This window comes from Mastomys coucha, unplaced genomic scaffold, assembly GCF_008632895.1.
Source record: "Mastomys coucha isolate ucsf_1 unplaced genomic scaffold, UCSF_Mcou_1 pScaffold16, whole genome shotgun sequence".
Lineage (NCBI taxonomy): Eukaryota > Metazoa > Chordata > Mammalia > Rodentia > Muridae > Mastomys > Mastomys coucha.
The window spans coordinates 47,157,010-47,179,615 of NW_022196898.1; the positions used below are offsets into that span (position 1 = coordinate 47,157,010).

Genomic DNA, 22,606 nt, shown 5'->3' on the forward strand with positions numbered 1-22,606 from the left:
GGTTACCTGGGGACAAATTAAGAAATTGAAAATGCTGAGCTTGAGAAGTTGAATTCCTTACACTATCTGGGGTCGTTAATCACGGACCAGAACCGGCAAACAGGAAAGGCTCTGTGTCTGCGAGCTGTGCAGGTGGCAGGGCTCAAAGGAAGATATGCACGCGGGCCAGGCCGTACAGTCTCAGAATGACACTCAGGCCCGGAGCTCACAGGTTCTGGGAACCAATGGGTTGCCCTGCCCGTCCCAATTTATAAACGAGGAATATGTGCTCAGACATCGGGAGACTTGTGTGAGGTTAGCCCTGACTCAGTGGTCCCAGAGAATCCGGTTTGCACGCTCACTTGTTCCAGAAGGAAGGTGGCTGCTGGTTTTTCACCCCAGGTGTGATAAGAAAAGTTTCAGATTCAGCGGTCCCGAAGTATCTCTAAGAGTAGGTTGAGGTTAAGGACTTGTAGGAAGTTCTGTCCTAAGAAGAGTGAGACGCAGGTTTACAGATCGTGTGTGTGTGTGTGTGTGTGTGTGTGTGTGTGTGTGTGTGTGTGTGTGTGTGTGTGTGTGTGTGTGTGTGTGTGTGTGTGTGTGTGTGTGTGTGTGTGTGTTGTGCAGACCAAGAAGTGGTAGTAGCTGGGTAAGGGGTAAGTAAACATCTGTGATAATCGAAACCTAGTTGGGAAACCTGGGGCTTGGGATCAGTTGCCTGGCCAAGGGTCTTCTCTGGTAGATACGTTAGCCTAGGGCGTCTACAGCAGACTACTACGACCTTTTGCACCTTTTGGTCCCCCAGTCCAGACATCCTCCTCCTTTCTCCTGAGTCCTTGACATGGGATCCTTGAGATGGATCCAACTTCCTGACCTCGTGTCTGTAGGTATTGAGATTGCGCTTCTGCCGCATTCTGTGTGCCAGGACATCGGAGGGCTTCCAGTCATAATCCTCACAATATTGAACAAAAAGGCTTGCTTCTGCCAACTCTTCTCAGTAGCCCTCTATCTGTGGGGACAATTTGTTTAGTGATGCTCCAAAGACAATGGAAAGTTCCCGAGTTTTCCTGGACGTACTGCTCAGGAGGCGGGGCCGGGACCCGCTGACGGCGGTTTCTCTGGCCCCGTCTCCCCCCTCCTCCCCCTCAGCCACCGGGCAGCAGAAGCAGGCAGGCACCCAGCCTACTCCTGCCCCTCGGCCGGCCGGAGGACCTGCGGCTGTCTGGCTCACCACCTCTGCACCTGCCTGGCTGAGGTGAGATGCCCGGCATAGTGAGGGTGGTGTTCACCCGCCAGCGCCCAGCTGCTGGGCTGCCAGAGGTCGCTGACCTTCAGTGACGGGCGGGAGAAGGGATCACGGCGGCGGGTGGATACACCACTGGAATGGGAAGGCAAGAATATTTAGGTGACCCGGATGAAAGTCCCAACTTTGCAGATCAGAAACTTAGGACCAGTCCACAAAGTTGTAGAGACTCTGTTTTTCGTCTTGAGAAACGAGAATAATAACATATTGTTCCCTCCCACCCAAAGGGATGACAAATCTCTCTGGTCTAAGGAAAGCTCTAGTGGGCGGCTGAGAGGTTGTGGGATCCTGGGAGCAAAGATAAGGAGCACTTTCGATTCTTTTAATCTACCCTATTTTAGTAGGAGGTGGAAGAAGAAAAAAAAAAAAACAACAAAATAAAACAAAACTCTGAAATGCAAAACATCAGAAGCGGTCCATTCCCGGAGCCATTCAGGCCCAGCTCACTGGGGATGAGATCGCTCCCGGAGTCTTTCTGGAAAAGGATGCAGCGCTCTAGCTGAAACAAGGTCTAATTCTGCGGCTTGGTCCCAAAAGTTGCTAGGAGCTTGGGGATGGAGCAGTCCTAGCGCGCGCCTTGCTCGGAGGCAAGTCTGCCGAAAGCGTGCGCGAGAAAGAGCTCTCCTCTGCGCCTTTTGTCCCTGGTCCCCAGATAATTTCCCATAGCAAAATAGAGAGGTGAGCAACTTCTCCTAGATCCTCAGCTCGATTTGCGAACAGCTTATTCGGTCGCCCAAATTTAATTGTCTTGAGAAGTGGCTGAGCTCCTCGCACAGCGCGGGCAACTCTGCCACCTTGCCCAGAACTGTCCCGCTGCGTGCGGATTGAGGATGGAAGAAAGTGTCTCGGGGTCCCAAGGCAGTCTGGCCTCGCCCAAAGGTCTAGGGTAGTCAGTAGCTCAGACTGCGGGCTTACACGAAAACAAAACGACCAGCGACAGTCCAGTTAACCTCAGCGGGGAACTGACCCGGGTGGTCCGAATGGCGAGAATCCTAACCAGTTTCTCCCCAATCCCTTGGGCGAAGCGGCTGGCCTTGCCTCCGGAAGCTAACGGGAATCTCCAACAGCTAACTCTGCCCGGGCGGGCGCGACGACCTCGGGGGAAGGGGTGGGGGTCGACTATTTATTGGAGTATTTGGTTAATTCCAGAGTCTGGGATCAGCCACCCCTCTTCCTCTCCCTCACCACGCCCCCCTGTGCCCTCAGCCTCCTGGGGAAGTGCAGGGGCCCCAGGGCTCTGAGCCTAGAGGCGAAAGCGCAAGGAGTTGGGGAGACTTTTCTTCCAGAACCAGCGCGGCGAATAGCACAGTCCAGAAAGTTAGAAAGAAATGGAATTTAAATACTATGGTTGTACTCGCTGTACAGAATACTTTGAAGTTGGGCAATCGTGACCAGCTCCCCCCACCCCACCCCACCCCCGCCAACCCCAGCCAATCTCTTATGTATCAGAAACAGACACTTTGATCCCTCAAAGCAGCAATTTATATTTCTTTAGAATTTTTTTTCTGTTAAAAAAAATTATTGGACTAGGGAAAAATAATCTCGCGGGTGCAGGACTGAGGCCAGCTTTCGGACCCAGGCTGGGTAGTGAGGCTTCAGGCCACCAGGCTCCTGTGTTCACCCTGAGTTGCCTGGCGCTCATTTCTCCTTGCCAGTGGTTTTTGATTCTCTTCTTTAGGAGGACCAGTTGGTGTGATTCACCCCCAGGCTTTATTTGTCTTTGACTATGAAATTCGGAGAAGAAGGTGTGGAGGGGTCAGGCAGGAGAACTTGAGGAAGGGCTAAAGTTGGGGCTCCAGTTCCCGAGGTCAACTGGAAACTGAGGAGACGCCCAGAAATAAAAGCACTTTTCTCTTCTCGGAGGGGAGGGCTAGGGGATGTGCAGGACCGCTGTCAGCCAGTTCTCATCCAATTCCATCGCTGCCAAAAGTTAGACCGATGAGAAAGCTTTCTCTACACTTTGCTTAACAACCCCAAATTGGATTAAAGATAGGGAGGGGCAGACATATAAAACAGCAAACACCACTGGCTTTCCTCCACCAACCAGGCACAGCTCAGGGTCTCTTCTTTTTCTACTAGGCCAAAATGGCAGAACTCACCCGTTCCCAGGGTCGGTTTCCTGGCTCCCATTTCCCAGGGACCCTCAGCCCTTCTGTGTTTCTCTCCTCCCCTCCTCCCCACCATAGCTGTCTCTTTCTTTCCCTTGATGCAGTACATCAATGCTTGGGGAAGAGGAGCAAGAGGTCCATCCTACCTACCGAGGTCCATCCTACCGGTCCCTCCGTTGGCTCACAGGTGCAGCTTCGGGGCTGCTTTGCTACAGTTGACATTCTGACATTGGGTGCTTTGCTCTTGCAGAATTCCTACTCTCTTTGGACAGACTCACCCCAAATTTGTACTGTGCGAAGCTTCTTGGAAAAAATGGGTGGAGGTTGAGAATATGAATTTTATGTTGAGCTAAGGCTGTAGTCCTAACTCGTTTATCTTTCTTTTACTTTGTTACCCTTTCTTTCTTCTTTTCCTGCTGTTCCCCTATTAAGTTCTCCTGTCCCTTTAACGTTCCCCTAGCTTTTACTTTTTCTCAAGCCTTCCTCAGTCCTAAAAGCCTTCTTCAGTTCACCTTTTTCAGGTTGCCTTTGAGGAGGTTACTAATGATCCTGCTTACTCATCCCGTTATACCCAGACAACTTACAGGGAACACTGGGGGTGGTCAGCAAAGTATAGTTGAGGGTTTTAGTGTCCCCCGGAGCCCAAGGGCATCCTCCCAGGACACATTTTTTTCTTGTCCCAGGAGTATGTGGGAACTTGGCTTAGCACGATTCAGTGACACATTATAATGCAGGCAAATTTGATGAAAGGGGGGGCAAACAGAAGTTCCAGGCAGTAAGGCGCAGATGTGATATATGTGAAACAACACATCTGTAGAGGTGAGGAGACCTCCCATCAAAAACAGATAAGGCTATCACAGGGTCAATGGGCAGCACCCAGCTCAACCCTGGGGCAGCCTTACTTCTTGACAAGAGGTGATGTTTTCATCACGCTGAACAAAACTGGTTCTCCAGTGAAACAGGATTTGCAAACCAAAAGGAGGGGAAAAAAATATGGCCCAACAAGTGAGGCTGCCAACATTCTACCAAGAAACCTGAAATGGGAGGAGACTCCTGCATTCTGCCCTCTTTTCTTTCCTCTGGACCCCATAAGCAAACCCCAAAGGTTGGGATAGAGCCCAGGCTGTCCCAAGGACTAGCTTCAAGTCACTCACTGTTTCCCCACCCTTGCTGGAGGCTAGAGGTGGAGAGAGGAGTAGGCTCTGGACCAGATAAAGGCCAGAAGTATTTAGATGCAGTAATGTAGCCAAATGATCGATCGACTATTGAAGTATCACAGCCCAGAGACGGAGAGAGACTGCAGCATCCTGGAGGATGCTCCTGCCCAAATGGTTTGCCCAGGATGAGTGGACTTTACCAGAGCCCCTTGGGCAATCAAACCTCTGCTGCGCCCCCAGCCTCACCTCTCTCTCTCTTCCTCCTTCCCTCTCTCCCTCCTTTGTTCCTCTTCCTCTCACTTTCACTCTCCCTCTCCTCTGTCTCTTAGTCTCTGTCTCTCTGTGTCTCTGTCTCTGTCTGTCTCTCTCTCTCTCTCTCTCTCTCTCTCTCTCTCTCTCTCTCCCCCATACCAAATCTGATCTGATTTCTGAGGCTTTGAATATTCAAATATAAATGATTGATATTTAGAAGAGCCAAAAGACTTGTTCTTCATTTGAATTTTAAGTGGATCTAGGTTGTAGGCATGATTTTTCATGGTGTGTGCACCATGGTTTTCCAATTCAACCCTATATGTGTGTATCAGGGCCAGGATCAGGGAACAAGGGGGAAACACTGGTAGCTCTAAAGGTCCACCCAAGGTCAGTAGCAGCTCTCTGGTGACCATAAAGTTTCAAACAGAGCCCCTCTCCCAAGCAGCAAGTCCCAGCAGCAAATGTATGTAGGATCCCCAAAAGTTGCCAATTAGTGGGTGGGGTGGGTAGAAGGCAGGGAATAGATGGCTCTGATGTTGGGTCATTAAAGAGTTACTGTTATGGGAATGAAAGTTTGTTTAAGCCCAGGCCCTAGTTACTAAGTTGCCTGGAGCAACTTTTCAGCATGATCTTACTTGATATGCCTAGCCTGAGAAGAGTGCCTTGGATTATCTTTCTGCAAGCAACTACTGCTACCTGCACAATGATACCCACTCCACCTAGTACCTGGCTGCACCTCCTATTGGGAAAAGATGGGAAGTGAGCTCCTGCCTCTTAGCTCCAAGTTAAAGTAGATTTTGTCCTGAAACTGGGACGAGCTCCAATGTGTATTTATAACTGGGCTGGCATTCTTTATCCCATATAAGACAGTTCCATCGGTGCCTCCCAATTTTCAGCCACTTTGCTTGGGTTTCTTGAAGGCAGGGAGAACCTAGGTATGCAAGCTGCCTCAGTAAACACACAGGAAGAGAGGCTAGGGATGTATGGGGTTAAGAATTCTGGCTTTAGAGTGAGATTACCTGCACTAAAAGCTGTGAGATCCTTGCCAAGTTACATAACTCCTTTTTACCTCACAGTTTCCCGTGTGTAAAATGTGGCTGGTAATACCAGTTCTTGGCTCATAGAAGTCAAAGTGGGTGGAGTGAGTTGGTCCATGTTAAGCACTTAGCACAGGATCCAAAAAGCTCAATAAACATTAGTTCTTTACAAGTGGTGCAGACCAGGAAGAAGAGTTGGAGATGAGAGTGGGTGGAAAGAGAAGAAAGCTGTGCAAATACATACTGCTTATCCTTTCTGTCCTGGAACTCCTGCGGTCTATGGGTAGCATTGCCTTTGTTATCTGGGTTGGGTCCAAACTTTCTAGTAGTGAAGAAGCTGGGAGGACTGATGACAGACAGCAACATGGTTCTGGCCCACACCGGTGCCACCAAACCTTGCTCCAAAGAGTCATCCATTTCCCTAATCAATTGGTATGGCAGATACCATTGAGAATTAAGAACATGAATTCATTTGGATAAGGTCTTCACCTGTCCGGTTTCCCATAGGAAGACCTTGGGAAGAATGTGAACTGAGTAAAAAGTACGCGGTTAGGGATAGACAACCTTCTTCCCTCCTGGATGCCCTGGGTATTTGTCTGTGGGCTAAAAAAGCAAAGCCTCCTGGGGTGCTCTCAGTGAAGGGATGGTTTTACCCCTTCTTTTCCTCAGCAGTAGGCTCTGGGTGGCATTGGTACCTCTCCACAGATACCAACATATGTGTGCCACTCTGAAAGGCTGACTGACCCCGTTATAAAAGCAAATCCCAGCCATTTTAAAGGCTCTTTTTTTTTTTTCCTGGATGGAGAACCAGACTTCTGGCACTAGTAATCTGCCCACTGTGTGCATTACCAGGGATGCTATGAACGGTGAATCTTTCCCATCTTCTTTGATTTGGTTTTGAGGCAACTCCTGCAACTCCACCTGGTCACAAAAGCAATGTAAGCAGAACTCCAGCCATGCTGGTTTCAACTGACCTTGACAGGCAAGATGATCTAATCGCTAAGCCTGTCTCCAGCAGCTGCACAGTTGTCCACTATGGAGAATTCTTATCCACTCTTGAATAATAGCTCATTCTCTGATGGCAGGGGAAGACAGAAAGTTCTCAAGAGTGGTGGACCTTAGAGTTCACCAGCCAGCTTTTGTGGGTGGGGTAGACTCTCACAGTTCCATGGAGAACATTATGCTCCTACATGGTTTTTACTGATGACAAAATCTAAGCACTTCTGGCACGGGGTTTGGGGTGTGTGTCCACTAATACATCAACTTGTTAATGCCTCAAAGTGTGTGTTCACATTTAGCTGCTGATCTTAGAGCTCCAATGGGTTTTAATAATAGATGCACTAGCTGTGCTCTGGGCTGCTACATTTCTGAAAATTTCATTCTCACCATCATTATGTCTCACATTTTCTATAACAGAAGAGTGCAGAGACTGGCACCACTTCCTCCTCTTCTTGCTCCTCCTCTTTTCTTCCTTTTTCTTTTTCTTTTTTTTTTTCATTTTGGTTTTCTAAGAAAGAGTTTCTCTGTGTAATAGCCCTGGCTGTCCTGAACTGGATGTGTTGATCAGGCTGGCCTTGAACTCACAGAGATCTGCCTGCCTCTGCCTCCAAAGTGCTGGGATTAAAAGACTGTGCCACCGTACAGCAGAGCCTAGCACTTCTTTATCTTTTCGTCCAATAAACCTTTAGATGTCTCACCCTCTTTGTATAAATGAAAAAAGAAAGAAGGAAGGAAGGGAAGAAAGAAAGAAAACAAAAGAAGAAAGGAGAGAGGGGGAAACAAAGGAGGGAGGGAGGGAAGGAAGGACCTAAAGGGAACTGTTTGACTAAGCACCTGCAAAACCACCAGCAGGGAAGAGAAGATGAAGGTACATACCCTTAGGAAGTGAACTTAGAATTGCTGGGAATCTGGAGACCAGAAAGAACCCCCAAAGAACGTTCTGCCCCAGATGTGTCTGGCTCCTGGATTTGGCTTTTCTGGTCCCAGGCCTGCTGGCTCAAGCAAGAACCCACCCCAAGTGATTGAAGGCAAGCAAAGTTGTGCTGATCTCAGCTGGTCCTCCAGTTTCTCCTGCTTATGCTTCCCAGTGCTTGGTAGGATTCTCCGGGCTTTGCCCAAAGCTAGAGTCTTCCCTAGGCAATTAGTGATTGTCACAAGCAGTGAGCCCTGGAAGCAGAATGCTCATTTTTTTCCCTTTGTTACCTTCCATTTGAACCTGAAGGTGTTCCACCACCACTTAGGAGAAGGAGATGGGGTCAAAAGACAACGACATGGACTAAGCTTTAGATCAGGGGAGCCTTGGCTGAGGTTTGGGTAAAGAGATGCCAAAGGCAGAATGACCTCTATAAATTCGAGACAGAGGAGTGTGAGGTCAGGATGTTTCCCAGCATGCCTGTGTGGGATGCTGTCTATCCTAGCAAAGTGCCATGTATAAGTCTAGAATGGGTGATTACAGGGATACATACGGTGCAAACATGTGATTGTAAGGCGAGATACTCACCAGCTTCACATCCAAGCAGACAGTAAATCCTGGTGTGCACACATTTGATTTGGGGTGCACAACGCCCCAAATCTGAGGCCTGAATGCTCCCCTCTACAGCCTCTTTGGCTGTGAGAACCAGTAGACAAGTTGCACCAGACTGCCTGGGGATCCTCAGATAGGTTTCCCCCTTTCACTTAAGGGCTTTGCTCAAGATGGAAGTTCCGCTTCCTGCGAAGGGGATCCCAAGGAAGACGTAAACTCTGCCGCTGGGTAGCTCCAATCGAGGAGGGAAAGAGGAGCCGAGCCTGAGGGAACAGGATTTCCTCGCCTCTTGGGCGCGGCCGCAGCGGGCAGGGCCACACAAGGCTCCCTTTGTGGAGGGGCCAAGCTCCTGAGCCGACCTAAGTCGGGGAAACAATAGTTCAATGTTGCGGCCCGCCTGCCGGGCCTGCCGGGCCACACTGCGGCGGCGGCCGAAGGCGAGGAAACCGGGTGGCGCTTTTTTATAGTCACAAATATAAAATCGGGGCTTTCCTCCCTTCGCTCGCCTCTTGCCCCAACGCCGATAGAAAGCAGATAAATTTATGAAGGGCGAGCTAAGAGAATAATTACGGGGTGAAGGCCGTTAAATTTTATTTCAAGTCCCAAAGGCAAAACCTGCGATTTTATTGCAAACATCTGGAAGGACCGAGAGGTGGGCACGCTGCTGGGTTAAAATAAAAATAGACGATTTTTATTTTGCGAAAACAAAAAAACATCATTAAAGACCTTTTGCTCTCACTGACTTTTATTTTTAAAAACTCTGTGAGTTGGGGCAGGGGCGGGGCAGGGAGGGAGCACAGGATAGCCAAGGACTCACGGCAGTGTCTCAGCTGTTGGGGCCCAAAGCCAGCCCAGGCGATTGGAGGTGCGCACTACTAGAGAAAAGAAAGCCCATGCTGTTTGGGCAGGACTTGTCCTAAGTTAATTTACTCTTCTTCTTCCCACTGCAGTCTAGGGCTCCAGGCCACTCACTTTGTCCTATCTCTTGCTTCTTTTACTTTGGTATGCCAGTTTGAAAGCAGAAGTGAAAGAGGTAAACACTGGCTTCAGTTTCCCAGAAGATTTGATTTGATAGCGGCCAGAATAAAACCTTAGGTCTGCCGGTCCCCACCAACCCCCACCCCCGAAATAACACGCGTACTCTTAGCTGCAAATCACTTAGATCGCCTTGGTATGGAGAAGGGAAACTGAGGTTCTAGTCTGTTAATCGACTTGCCTAAGGTCACACAGTTTGGGGTCCGAAGTAGGCCTGATCACCAGGCACACACCTCACCTTGGAGTCGCCATGATTTTTTCCCACCCCATAGTCGCCTCATAATATTTTACACCTCCCCTGATGGCTAAGTTCATTACAATCCCCTTGCCGGCACAGAGTGTCCTTCCCACGTGTTTAGGGGCAGTCTAACTTCATCCTGCTGCCCAGATATTCCTAACTTCGTTTTCAATTACTTACTCAAAATTCTCTGAAATCAAAGCCGGCTGGTGGGTCACCTCCGCACCGAGGCATTAGCAGAGAGCGATTTAAGGTGGTATTTAGTGTGCTGTAGCAGGAGGGAGAGAAATATGCTCAGAGAATGTGGGTGGGGGTTCCATTTCTGGGATGCCTGGTTTTTCTTTATTCTTGTCCTGATCTAGGAAATCTGTTTTTACCTTTGAAATTTTGCTGACTGGGCAGGGCCAGTTTGAGGAGGGCAGTCTTTGTATTATCCCTTTCTTTCCTGAACGGCCCTACCCACCCCACCCAGTACAGTCTATGCCTAGATCTCATTTCCACATAAGTCCCTACTAGTGTTTGGTGGCGGGACTCCTGGGACTCCTGGGGAATCTTCTCTGGCTTTACCACACTCCCTTTCTTCTTGCATTCAAGCAGGAGCTGGGCTAGTTCCTTAGGCTAGGTTTTAGTCTGTCTGTTTCAGGCCTGAAATAGACCTGAGGCAGAAGCATAGCCTGTAGAATCAGCTCAGGTCACAAGGTGGAGCCTGTAGCTGGGAAGCCCAGAGAATGCCTAGACATCAAACTCAAGCTGGGAGTACCACTCCTTTCCCTACTAGCGATTTATGAAGCCCTCTGAGCAATCAATAGAAGGAAAATAAGTCACGCACACAGCCATGTTCACATTTCCCTTAACCCACAATCCCCTCTCCGCTCCCTCCACTCTATCCTGTGTACCCAAGCCAAATACACCAAACCATCTTTTTAAATTTCCCTGACCCTCTCCCACATAAATGTATACACTGAGGAGTGAATACCCCTAGAGGGGTGGGTTAGATTAACTCCCATGGGAGGGGGTGCACAGTTACAGCCCCTCCCACTTTGGAGAAACTTCAATTTTCTCATTGGTTCTGAATCTGTTCTGTTTGTCTTCACTTTCACAGGGTTGGTTTTTGCGGCTTAATTTGTGACTCTAGAGTAAGCCTGAATAGGGGGCAGGGTAAGCATAAGGCGAAGAAGACACGGACTACTGATTTCAGAGTGGAGGACTCTGCTGGCCATAAGCTCTGGGGGGGGGGGTAGATGCTTACCTTGAAGGCACTGTTGTTGCTTCTTTTTCTCAGGGACATTTTGTCTGTGGCCAGCCACATGGGTGGGCTCATGCTGTGGGACCTGTGCTTGGGCTGGTTCATGATTAAAAGAGCTCTTTAAATGTTTTTAATTATATTTCTGTGGGTTCTCTCTCTCATGTGTGTGTGTACGGAAGCACTCATGCACACCTGTACTCATACATGTACAGGCCACGGTGTAGAATACATATGGAGGCCAGAAGAGAACTTTGCAAAGATACTCTTCTTGGTTGGGCCTGAAGGTGGCAAGCATCCTAAAGACTGAGCCAGTTCATCAGTCCAAGGCCTCTTTTTGGCCCAAGGTAGTGGGAGGGTCAGGGTAAGACTAACGTGGGCCCACAGAGGGTGTCTGTCCTATATGATACATACATTTCTCAGTTCAAACCAGGCTTTTCAGAAGATAGAAAGAAAGAGGCTTTCAAAAAGACAATGGGATGGAGGAAATAAATGGAAAAGTCTAGAAGGTGATCCATAGCTTTCTTACTCATCCTGGTATAAGGGCTGGCTCCTAGCCACAGGGTTCTAGGAGTCCCTCTGAGACCAGAAGCCCAGGGCAAGGCAAGAACTGCTGGGGAAGGGATTTGCAGGGCTCCAAATTTGTCTTGTCTCTAAGACTTTTGTAGGAACCCCATATCCATCACTTCCATCCTCAGCCCCTACAAGAAATGCCGGTTGGTAAGGGCACCTTGACACTCATGTATTCCCAGAATCTGCACGGACAACCACAGATGCCCCTGGCTTTCTTATTCTTGCTGCCTGGGGACCTTCAGGTCAGAAGAGACTCCAGGAAGGCCCTGGAACCCAGGACTGACCCAACAAGCCCATCAAGGAGGGATCTTTTTCTGTTTGCAGTGCCACCAGCTTGCTCTTGTCTAGGCTAGAGCATGATTTGAGGGAAATTCAAAAAATGAACGTTAATCCTACCTCTCAAAAAGGCCAAAGAACACATTCATTCAATCCATGGTTGTTGCTGCCAGCAGCAGAGGGCTCTCAATGATAATGGCAGGAACTAAATTTCCTTGGTCCTTGGGTCAGGCAAGGAAATGCGGCCTTTCAGAGGTGGCACAACCTCCCTTCCTTTCGTACTTCAGCAACTAGTTCTTTGGAGCTCCTCATATGCTCTGTACTCCATCTAACTTAATTACTCAGACCTTGCTTAGAGCCTGGCTGGACGTATTGCTGGGCCTCCCGTTGGTGCTAAGTTTTCCTCCTTTTCCAGCTTCATCGCCTCAGGATAAAATTATTTTGACCAGGCACTTTGGAGTGGGGAAATGAGACTTTTAGGCCTCTGCTTGAAATATGAGATTTCTTTTTCTTTCTTTATTTCTTTTCTCTTCACTTTTCCTCTTTCTCTTTCTTCTTTCTCTCTTTCTTTCTTTCTTCCTCTTTCTTTCTCTTTTTGGCCGTATAAGTCTGTGCTCGATGCCTTATGCCATCCATAATCAGGATAAATAACTTGGTGGACCGGTGGATAACAAAAATGGTGAGGGACTTTGTTTTTTAACGTTGATTCCCCCCCCCCCCAGGTTATCTGTGGTGAATGAATTGTCCTGAAAGCTTTGAAAGTGAGGGGTGGGGAGCGAAGGGAGATAATTAGTAAGAAATGAGATCCAAGTTCTGGAGGTGAAGGGATTTGAAGAAATTTTGAAAAAGTTCCTTCTCAGCTATCAGAAGTCTTAGCTGGCTTTTTCCCGGGCACCCGCTGTGGGTTCTTTGGAATAAGAGCCCGGAATAGGCGAAGCGCAGCTCAGAGTGTGCTGCGCTATGAAAGTTACTATTTGTGTGGTGCTGGGGGGCCCAGTCTAGCAGGGTAAGCTTGCAGAACCCGAGGCAAGCTAAGCGGCCCACGCTGGTCTCTCAGCTCTCAGCGGGCCTGTCTCCTCCCTCCATCAGGTAGAGCAAGGAGGGTGAAGTCTTGAAATGTTCAGTTATAAGATCGGATGGCAATAGGACATTTTTGTTTGTTTCGTTTTGCCTTAACCAGACTAGCTTCGAAAGTCATAGATCTGGAACACAGTAGAAACCTGTGTAGAGAAATTTGGGCAGATCTCAAAACCCCTGGGGGCATGGGTGACATGATTACAAATATCTTCTGCCTTTTATTTTACTTTATTATTTTTTTTTTAATTTTTTTTGAGGAGGAGGGCAGGTTAGTATCAACTTCCCAGAGATCTGGGAAGTTGCAGATGCATCTGAATTGAGTACGGATAGCTAGGTCTATTACATCCTGAGAGTTTGGAAGGAAAACTATGGATTCATATTTGGACTTGTAGAATCTATAAGGGCAAAGATCAGATTTTGACTTTGAGCTGTCCGGACTGCCCTCCTCCTCCAGAGAAACAAGTCGGGCGCCGGGAAGCCAGGGGTTAAAGTTGGCAGAGAAGCATCCTGGGGATGGCCAGCGCACAGCCTTGGCCCGAGCCTCAGTCTCTCCCTTCTCCCCATTGGCCTGAGCTCTCGGGCTTTCTCTTGTTCCTTTCTTGCCATTGGCTGGGGGCTGGCTTTCCTCCCCTCTGCCTTTTTCTGCTCCCCCTCCCTTCTCCCTCACCCCTCGGACAGGAGCTCACTGCCTACCCCCTGTTCCTCGGGAAGGGAGGAATTCAGGGGGGAAAAGTTTCCCAGAAGTTTGGATCAGGGAAGGACGGGAAGAACGAAAGGGGAAGGGGGAGAGGGAGGAGAAAAAGGAAGAGGGAGGAGAGAGAGGGAGTGAATTAAAAAAAAAAGAAAAGAAAAGAAAGAAAAGAAAAGAAAAAAAAAGAAAAGATGAAGTTCAGTCGGCAGAGTTTGTGAGCGCCTGCCCGGGTGGGTGGGGAGCTGGACTCAGTGCTAATGCAACGGGCGGGCTTCGTTCCCCGCGCTCGTTCCTAGAGGCTGGGGCAGCTGGGGGCACCGGTCTGATCCGGCGGTCGAGGGCGGGGGAGGACACGGAGGGAGGGCGCAGATCAGCAGCGAAGCCGCCTCCCCAGCTTCGGCCGCGGCGCCGCCGCCTCTCCAGGGCCGGGTCGGCGGGCGCTCCGAGCGTGCGGCCGCCGGGGCTGCCAGCTCAGTAGCGCGGGCGAGAGGAGACCCGGGTGCGGGCGGCTAAAATGAGTGAAAGGAGAAGATCTGCAGTCGCCCTGAGCTCCCGAGCACATGCCTTCTCCGTTGAAGCCTTGATCGGCTCAAATAAAAAGCGGAAACTGCGAGACTGGGAGGAGAAGGGGCTGGATCTGTCCATGGAGGCGCTGAGTCCTGCAGGCCCACTCGGAGAAACGGACGACCCGGCGACACACGGCCTGGAGCCCCACCCGGGTGAGTGTGTCGGATCGGAGGATGGGAGGCGGGTGGAGAAGAAACACCAACCCATATCCCCGCCAGTGGAGGGAGGCCCTGCCTGCCGACTCCCTGCCTCGCTCCGACGTGGGTTCCTTTTTCTTGGCATAAATGCCTTGAGCCTCCCTAAATTCGCCGGAACCAATTTGGGGGCCTGGCCCGAGCCTTGCATTTTAATCGCCAATTTCAAGGCCTACTTGCGTCCACCCCCCCTTCTCTTGTAGCAGAGACCAAGCAGCACTGTGAGGCGCTCACTCTGAAGAGCTGCGGGTCCCTGGGTTCGGAAGAGCTCAGTCAAAGACACCGGAGTAAGAACCCATTGGATCTGAGACTTGCTACTGTGTTTCTGATAGTCCCCGAGTGCTGCCGGGCGAAGCCCATAAGGCAGCCATGGAAAATGTTCCGGTTTTCTCTTTTAGTTTCTCTCCCAACTAAGCTTTAAATGGTGGAGTATAACTATTTCGACCTCACTGGAGACATAGTACGTAGACACTGTATCCTGAGACCCAGGTCTTTAATCCGTGCTCACATCTCTGTATTTGGGTGGCTGCACGTTTCAACTAAAAGTTTTAAAATCTGTTCGTATTGTACACAATTAATATGTACAGAACACTTAAAACTCAGGGCGAATGTCAATGTGTGTATTTTAACAGCACCCTAAGAGGGGAAAAAACAGCTTCACATTTTGTATTAAGTGCCAAGATTTCAACAGTGCAAAACAGCCCGGGGGAACAGCTGTTGTCAAAATCCTGTAAGCACGCACACAAACACAACACTCATAACTTCGTTTAGCGGCCTCAGAGTATTTTCAGCAAATAGTATTTTCAGCCCAGATTTCTAAAACCATGCAGAGGGTGTCCCTGCAGACCAGCTAGGATCCAGGACGAGACCCCCGTCCTATGGCTTGGGGGAGTGGGGGAGAGCCGGGCAGCCGCCCACACAGGAATGGGAGCAGCAGTAGGCTCGGGAGCTTGGGGATCCTGGCCTGAAAGCTAGCCAAAGCCCGAAGAGGGACAGCTGTCGCTTACATTTTCTTCTTCAGCAGTGACAGTTCAGTTTCCACGCTCCCGAGGCTAATAATAACTCGATTAGCCAGAGACCTGCAGAGACAGAGTTTCATGAATTCTCCGTGTTCTTGCGGCCCGTTACGGAATTTGGGTTTAGTGCTGGGGAATTATTTTTATTAGTCGATGAAAAGAAAATTAAAAGGAGATTTATTTCATCCATCCACGACTTTCTCTCTTTGGGAGCAAGGGCAGGTCCACTCGCTCTACTGTGTGGGCAACCCAGGAAGAAACCGATTGCTAATGTGTGTCCTCTTTTCTACCAGAGCCCATCCTGTCACCCAATTTATCTGTTGTCAGAATTTCAGTAAGGATCTGTACAGTTATTGGAATGTCTTACTGGCCGCATTGCAACGTTTGGTTTGGGAATCTGTTATTTTCTTTTCCTGACAGTGGAGAAGGGAGAAATTATTCGATTTAGCAAGACTGGTGTCTTGTCAAGGGCGCTTTTCTCTGGGGGCAGAATCTAGGTTGCTGAGAGTGTGTGTCTGGTGTCTCAAGCTCAGAAGGGCCAACATGTGAGGACATAGTTCACAGCTCTCTCCTTCTGTCTTTCTCAGCCATAAGTGAGGGAAGCAAAGAGAGAGGAGCTGGAAGAGAGCATATTCCAGTCGTGTGAATGTGGAGAGCCAGTCTCCAGAATTTTGTTTAGTAGCCCCAGCCTGACAAAGATTCGATGGAATATAGAGCTAACCCTAAGCAATGCAGTTCAGCAGCTCTGTTCCATTATTTGATCACCTATTTTAAAAGGCAGAGGGTACACTGAGGGTAGAAAACAACGAAGTGAATTAATGAGCAAGGTTTTCGTAGAAGAAATTCAAAATGGAGAACACTGGGTGACCCAGCATGGCCTTGGGCAGATAGGACCCTCAGGTTGGAGCTCTGGCAAGGACTTAAAGGCCTTCTTCTTGCTCTGTTCTTGGAAATTATCCTTCAGGGAAAAAAAAAAAGTGGGTGGGGAGGACTTGGTGAGGAGATAGGCCTAACCCTGTCATGTCATAGCTGCCCATTCTGGACCCAACTGCACAATTTGCTAGCAGAAATTGGGAGCTGTTGTTGCTTTTCTTTCTCCTCTAGTGTAGTTCCCTGACCCTGACACAAGGCCGCATTTAGAGACATATATGAAGGCATCGTTTAGATGGCTGACCGGTCCTGTCCAGAGCAGTACCTTTCTCCTACTGTGCTTCACGATTTGTCTTCTGTTAGGGTGGGAGAAGTTGCTGTGTGGGTCGTTGGTCTTAGGCAAAGAGAGAAAATAAATACAAAATAAAACCAAACTGCCTGAGGCCTGGGGCCTGGGGCAAAATTAAATATTCATCGGGCCAAAGTAGCTGTATTTATCTTCTCACCATCTTCTCTTTGACCATTCAAATATTTTCGGCTGGCCCTACCTGAGCCTGAAACCAGCAAGACTACCAGACAACCCAGGGCCCGACTTGTAAAGTTGAACAGCAAAGCAAACTTTTTAATTCAGAGACTCGGGCCGACCCTTTGCCTTTTCAAGACCCGATTGATTTTCTTTCCGGGTATGAACAAAGCTGGCTTTAGTTGGCGCCTGAGCATCCGAAGCCTAAGGCGCCAACCTGTAGTAGGGGGTCCGGGGTGGGGGAGCCAGCCAAGACCTCCACTCTGGAGGGTACTCACCGGTCAGAGGACACAGTACTATTTCAAAAACTTCCTTGGAAGCCTTGTGGCCTCCCAAATCTCAAGGCCTGCGGGACTTCGGTACAGACTCCTTCCCTAGTCTCCTAATGGCACTCGCTCCCGCACTCCCAGTCTTTCGGAGAAGTCTCTAGGACTTGGAGGCCTCCAGCGGGAGAGAGTCTCAAGGCCCTGGCCGGTGGCTAAGCCCTACAGAAGAAACTTTTCACCCAGGGTTGGCGGAGCAGCTGCTGTGGCTGCGGCCTTGAAAATGTATTTCGAGCGAGCGCGCGGCGGCGCCCTCTGCGCTCGGACCCATCCGACGCTCCACTGGGCTTCCTTCCCCCATCTCTGGTTAGGACATTTCCCGTCCGAATCTATTGCGAAGTACGGCCAAGGCCCGGTCTCCTGCGGAGCGAAATAATTCAAACCTTCTGGGGAAGGATTTCTCCTTTTCCAGCCTGCAGGCCGAAGGCCTTTCGGCCAGCCCCGGGTTCCACCGGCCTAGGGAGATGGCATCAGTCGCGGGTGGGCAGGTACAGGCAGGCACACTCAAGCGCACTCGGGCTAAGCAGAATTTCTTAACGTGTTCGTTTGCATCCACGCACGCAAACCGTCAGGAAACGAGACAGGAGAAACTTCTGCCCAAGCAGAAACCTCAGCAGCCCCAAAGCACTTTTTGTTTCTATCTACTGCCGAGTTACCGAGACCAATTGGGCATATTAATTAATCTTACAGTGTATTGTTTGTTCGATCAGAGCAAAACTGAGATTTTAATCCTGACCTTATACCCACCCTATTCCCAATAGGGAAATGGGGTGAAAGAGCAAGTGACTGGGCACTGGCCCTGACATTTAAGAAAAGGATACAGAGGGATGAACTGGGTGTCAGTGGAAAGAATACTAATGTCAAAGCCCAGGTTCAGGTGGCCAGCGTAAGGTGTGCGGAGCCCTAAGCAGCTGCCGAGGGTCTGCCTGGGTTAGAGGCCTAAGCTTAGGACTGTTATTTCTCTGTGCTGTGTGCACTACCCCTGACACATAAGCGGGACATCCAGGGTGCACCCGGTACCAGAGAAAGAATTATTTAGTGGGACTTGGAAATTTGCCTTCCTCCGAGGCCACCTCTTTGGTAAGTGATCTTGCGAGAAGAAGCAGAGGAAGAGGAGGAGGAGGAGGAGGAGGAGGAGGAGGAGGAGGAGGTAAGGATCGAATTTGTCTTTGGTTGGAGAGGATGATCCAACCAAAGACATTCAACCACCTCTTGGAAAATGAGGGACAAGGTGTCTTTTAAACGTGTGTCAGTGTCTCACTCAGGCAGACGTCTGTGGGTGAGCAGTCCTTGGGGAACCGGTCCTATTCTCGGCGGCTAGGCAGTAGGAATTGGTGGTGGAGACCATGTGGAATCTCAGTGGTGGAAGAAGGCAGTGGTTGAAAAGGAGAGTAATCGTAAGAGAGTCCACCTCACAGAGATAACAATAATGAACTGCTAGGCGAGTGCGAGACCAGGGAGTGAGGGAAACTTAGATGGCCGCCGGGGGTTTCCTGTGAGGGGCGGCCAAGTGGACCTTGCTGTGGTTTTTCTTCTTGGTAGTTAACCCCATCCTCAAACTTCTGCACACTAGGCTCGGGCTGACAAACAGGTCTGCGAAATAATCGCTGAGGTTCGGGGGTTCAGAGGTGTCACCCCTACGCCTCTATTCTACAGTCCTTGGGATCCCAGATTCCTCTCTTGCACCCCACCTCCACTCCCAACGAAGGCTTCCCTATGCAAATCTGCTTACAACACAGGGGCCTTGAAAGTCTCCATTCCTTCCCCCCCCCCACGCTCCCTCCCACCCCGCAATCTCCATCTCTGGAGTTCTTATATTAGTCGTTGAACAATGCTTTTGAATTTCCATCCAGCCACTTTGCATCTCCTGAGATTGTAGATGACATTCCCAGAGTTCCTAAGAGGATGTTTTGGCAGGGAGAAAGAATTAAATTTCTGGGAGCAGAATTCAAACAAATTAACTGCACCCTCATATCAATAACGCCTGAGCTGTAAAATTCTAAGTTTGAAAGACAATTATTAATGCAAAATATTTTTAGTCTGTATTGTGAGTGAAGGATAGAGCCCCTAAGGTGAGGATCAACCCAACAACTGCAACAACAACAACAAAGACAGAATAGTAATGTGTACAGATTTTTTCTTTTTGCATGTGGATACAACCATAATGGAAGTGCACCCTCCATCTTTGATCGCTCAGACTAGACAAACGCAGAAAGTCAAATGCAGTCCAGTTCAGAAGACCTAAATGTTGTTTACTCAAGCCTACCCTATGGCATTCATTGATTTCATTAAAATCAGAACATTCCAGGTCCACCACAGGGGAAAAAAAAAAAGAAATCACAATATTAATATGAGAGACAAATTCTTTGGAGATTCTAATCATGGACCCCAATAGAACTCTACTTGTATACCCAGGACAAATATAGTTACTGTAAAAATAAATGTGTGTATAAATTCCTTTCCGTATGGTGGTGTTGGTCTCAGAGTAGAAAAAGTGTGTGCTTGTGGAGTGGGGGGCAAGGGAGGGTTGACCAGTGTAAATTTCCGCAGGGCCACAGAGCAGATTGGAATGCCACTTTCCTTTCTCCACCCTGGAAATGCAGAAATGTAGCTGATGAGATAGATCCTGGAAGTGTAGCTGTTTTTTTCTTACTCACAAAAGCCAGACCCGTTGAATAGATGGTACTGAAACCACGCTTGCATCTAAGGCTCATGTTTTGACTTTTTGGAATGCTTTTTTTTTCTTCTTCAAACAAGGAACAAAACAGAGAACTGTTGACTGTGGAATCCCTTTGCCCTCTCCTGTGCATGGGGTTTATTCTGACTTTGCCCTTTCTGGTTTTTAGTAAGCCTGGAATTTTATATGCATGTGATTGAGATACTCCCTGGGTCTGTACTGGGAACAGCAATTAGCAAATTTATAAATCAGGTCTGTTTACACTTCTTTGAGGGAAGGATAATCATTACTTAATTTAAGTGAGGCCCTTGCTCCAAGTGTTCGGGTGGAAAAATGAGACTTGGTAGGGAGGACCTGCTGTGAAATGGAAGATGTGGGGAAGTTAAGCAACTGGAGAGGATTAATCAACGTGTATTCAGCACCATTAACGGCATCGCTTAGAGGCTGGGTGTTTTGTTGCATACAAACTGCTAAGGAGCTTTTTCTTATCAGAAGTGAAAAGAGGCAGTCTCTACATGGACTCCGTATTTAAATCAAATGAACAAACAAACTAGCATCCAGCTTTGCCCATTACAAAGGTGTAAAAAGGACACGTTTATGCATGTGAACACCACAGCAATGTGTGAACACTGTATCCATAGGAAACCTCAGAACCATCTCTGAAAGAAGTTGTTGCCTCCCCCACCCCGCAAACCTCCTTGTGTGTAAGGTGTAACCGGTTTAACAAATTAGGAACACACAACATTAGGAAAGACAAAGCTTTGTGAGTTTAGTGTGTGTGTGTGTGTGTGTGTGTGTTTCAAGAGAGAGTTTCTCTGTGTAGCCCTAGCTGTCCTGGAACTTGCTTTGTAGACCAGGCTGGCCTCAATCTCAGAAATCCACCTGCCTCTGCTTCCTGAGTGCTGGAACTAAAGGCGTGGACCACAGCCACTGGGCTTGTGAGTTTCCACAATCACCCAGCTTGTGAGTTTTTATGTGTACTTCAAATTCTATAGAATTTAAGATTTGAAACTTCTAGATACTCAGTGTTTCCACTTAATCTCTTAGACCCATCCAACGATTTTGAACAAATTTTAAGAGAAATCTCAGCAAATGAAATTGTACAAATGTAATTCAAAACAACACTAGACACTGCCAGCAAGGTTTCTCCCTTCATTAGTTATTTAATTTTGTGAATAATGCCACTTTTAGTTTGTAGGGACACAATGTTACCTTCATTTCTAGGAAGTAATTTCATGCCTCCCACAAGAAGTAAGTGGAATAGGAGAAATTTGGATAATAATTATATAGTCTAGAGTTGAGATAAGCATTGCAAATTGGAAAAAATTAATTTAGGAACATATAAAATAATGTAGAAATTTATCCCTCCTATTTAATTGCCTCCTATTTCTTTTCTTTCTTTTTTCCTCTCACATAGTTGTCAAAGGATAGATGAGATGAGATGCGAGCAGAAAACTGTTGCATGCTTTATAGGATAAGACTTAAAAAAATGAACAAGCAAATAAACTCATGGAGATACTGGCAGGTGTGGAGGAAGGCTTTTAGTCCCAGTAATCTGTAGGCAGAGGTTCTTTAAAGAGTTCTGAGCCAGCCAAGGCTACAAAGTGTCTCAATAAAACAAACAAACAAACAAAAAAGGAACAAAAACCCAAAGACAAATTTGTCGCATGGCGGGTAAAGTTTCCTTTAATTAGAGATCCTTATACCTCTAGTGGGAGCCTGAACACTTAGTGTACTTCCACCTACATGAACAGATTCCCCAATTCCCGTAGCCAAGGCCTTCTCTGATGTTCCCTGTCTCCCCCAGCATAAGGATAAGGTCTCTTAAGGATCCGGAGACAGTTAACCTTGCTCTCTGCTCCTCTCTGCTCACTTCCTTCGGCTGCCCTGTTTTCGCGGGGAAAACGGTAGCGTTTAAGGGCGTCTCTCAAGAAATTTCAGCTGACATTTCACCAGCGAAGGAACTAGATAGAATCCTTTCCTGTGAACCCACACCTGGGGAAATTCGGAAGATCTTCACAAGTGTGCAGTGGACTCATTGGTCGGTCGGTTGGTCTCAAGGGCCTCTGCAGTGCAGAGGGGTGGAGAACACGGTGTCCCCTGAACAACTTTACACCCAGCTTTGTGGAGCATGGATGCTGGCCGGTGGAGCCCGAGCTGCAGGCGTCTGGGCACAGGAGAAGGGAGGAGCAGCTGAGCTTTTTCTTTTTCTTTTTTTTTTTTTTGTGGAGTTTCGAATCTTAAGGGATGGGCCTTGCCCTTGCCCGTTGTAATTACATACTGGAAGAGTGAGAGAGCTCCTGACTAACCCGGGAACTCGTGGGAGAACCCATCCCTCAAAACAATCAGACTTCCCCCAAACAACGAAAGGAAAACAGCGGAACCCAAAGATCTTACACCTCGCGCCCTGAGGGGAGTTTGGGTTTTGCTTTCATCAGGCTGAACAAATTTCCGAGGAATCAAACTGACTTCAAACATTAGCAATTAGAAAGCAAGAATCCCTGGGCCTGCAGAACTTTTAATACTTAACCATTTCCAAATGGGTAGAATTCTAGGGTCAGTAAATATTGTAGCCAGTTCTGTCAAAAAAGAAAGAAAATCATACTGTTGGTTACCTTGCCAAAGGTAGACTCCTTTCAGGACTCGGTGCTGCCCCCTGCGGACAGAGACTGTCCTTCAGCAGTTCTTAGTCGGGGGCGGGAGGGGGGCAGACTGTGAACAGGCAAATAGTGAGTTTCTTAAAAGGGAACCCACTCAACTTTTCAAAGTAGGCTGGGGATTGACTAGTAGAAATCACTAAATTCAGCACGAAGGCCTCTCTGGTGAGCTCAGCCTTAGTGGGTACTGGGAAATCCTGCCTCAGGCCACCCACTGTGCCACATTGGAATGGCCTGGACCTAAGCCTAGAGTTAGGTAGCTTGAGTGTTGGTTTTTTTTTTTTTT

General features: G+C 48.5%; 1 protein-coding gene across 2 annotated transcripts in view; it reads left to right on the plus strand.

The window, feature by feature from the left end:
• Positions 1-1,139: 1,139 nt before the first annotated feature.
• Tbx15 (T-box transcription factor 15) overlaps positions 1,140-22,606 on the plus strand; it is a 117,824-nt gene continuing 96,357 nt past the window's right edge. The window contains exon 1 of one of the 2 annotated variants that reach the window (XM_031374967.1): positions 1,140-1,234. Coding sequence is in view for 1 of the 2 variants with exons in the window: in XM_031374965.1 (XP_031230825.1) it covers positions 14,008-14,212 (205 nt within the window). In the remaining variant the exon portion in view is untranslated. Of the gene's footprint in view, positions 1,235-13,477; positions 14,213-22,606 lie in introns of those variants that run through there. The other variant, XM_031374965.1, reaches the window with a different exon arrangement.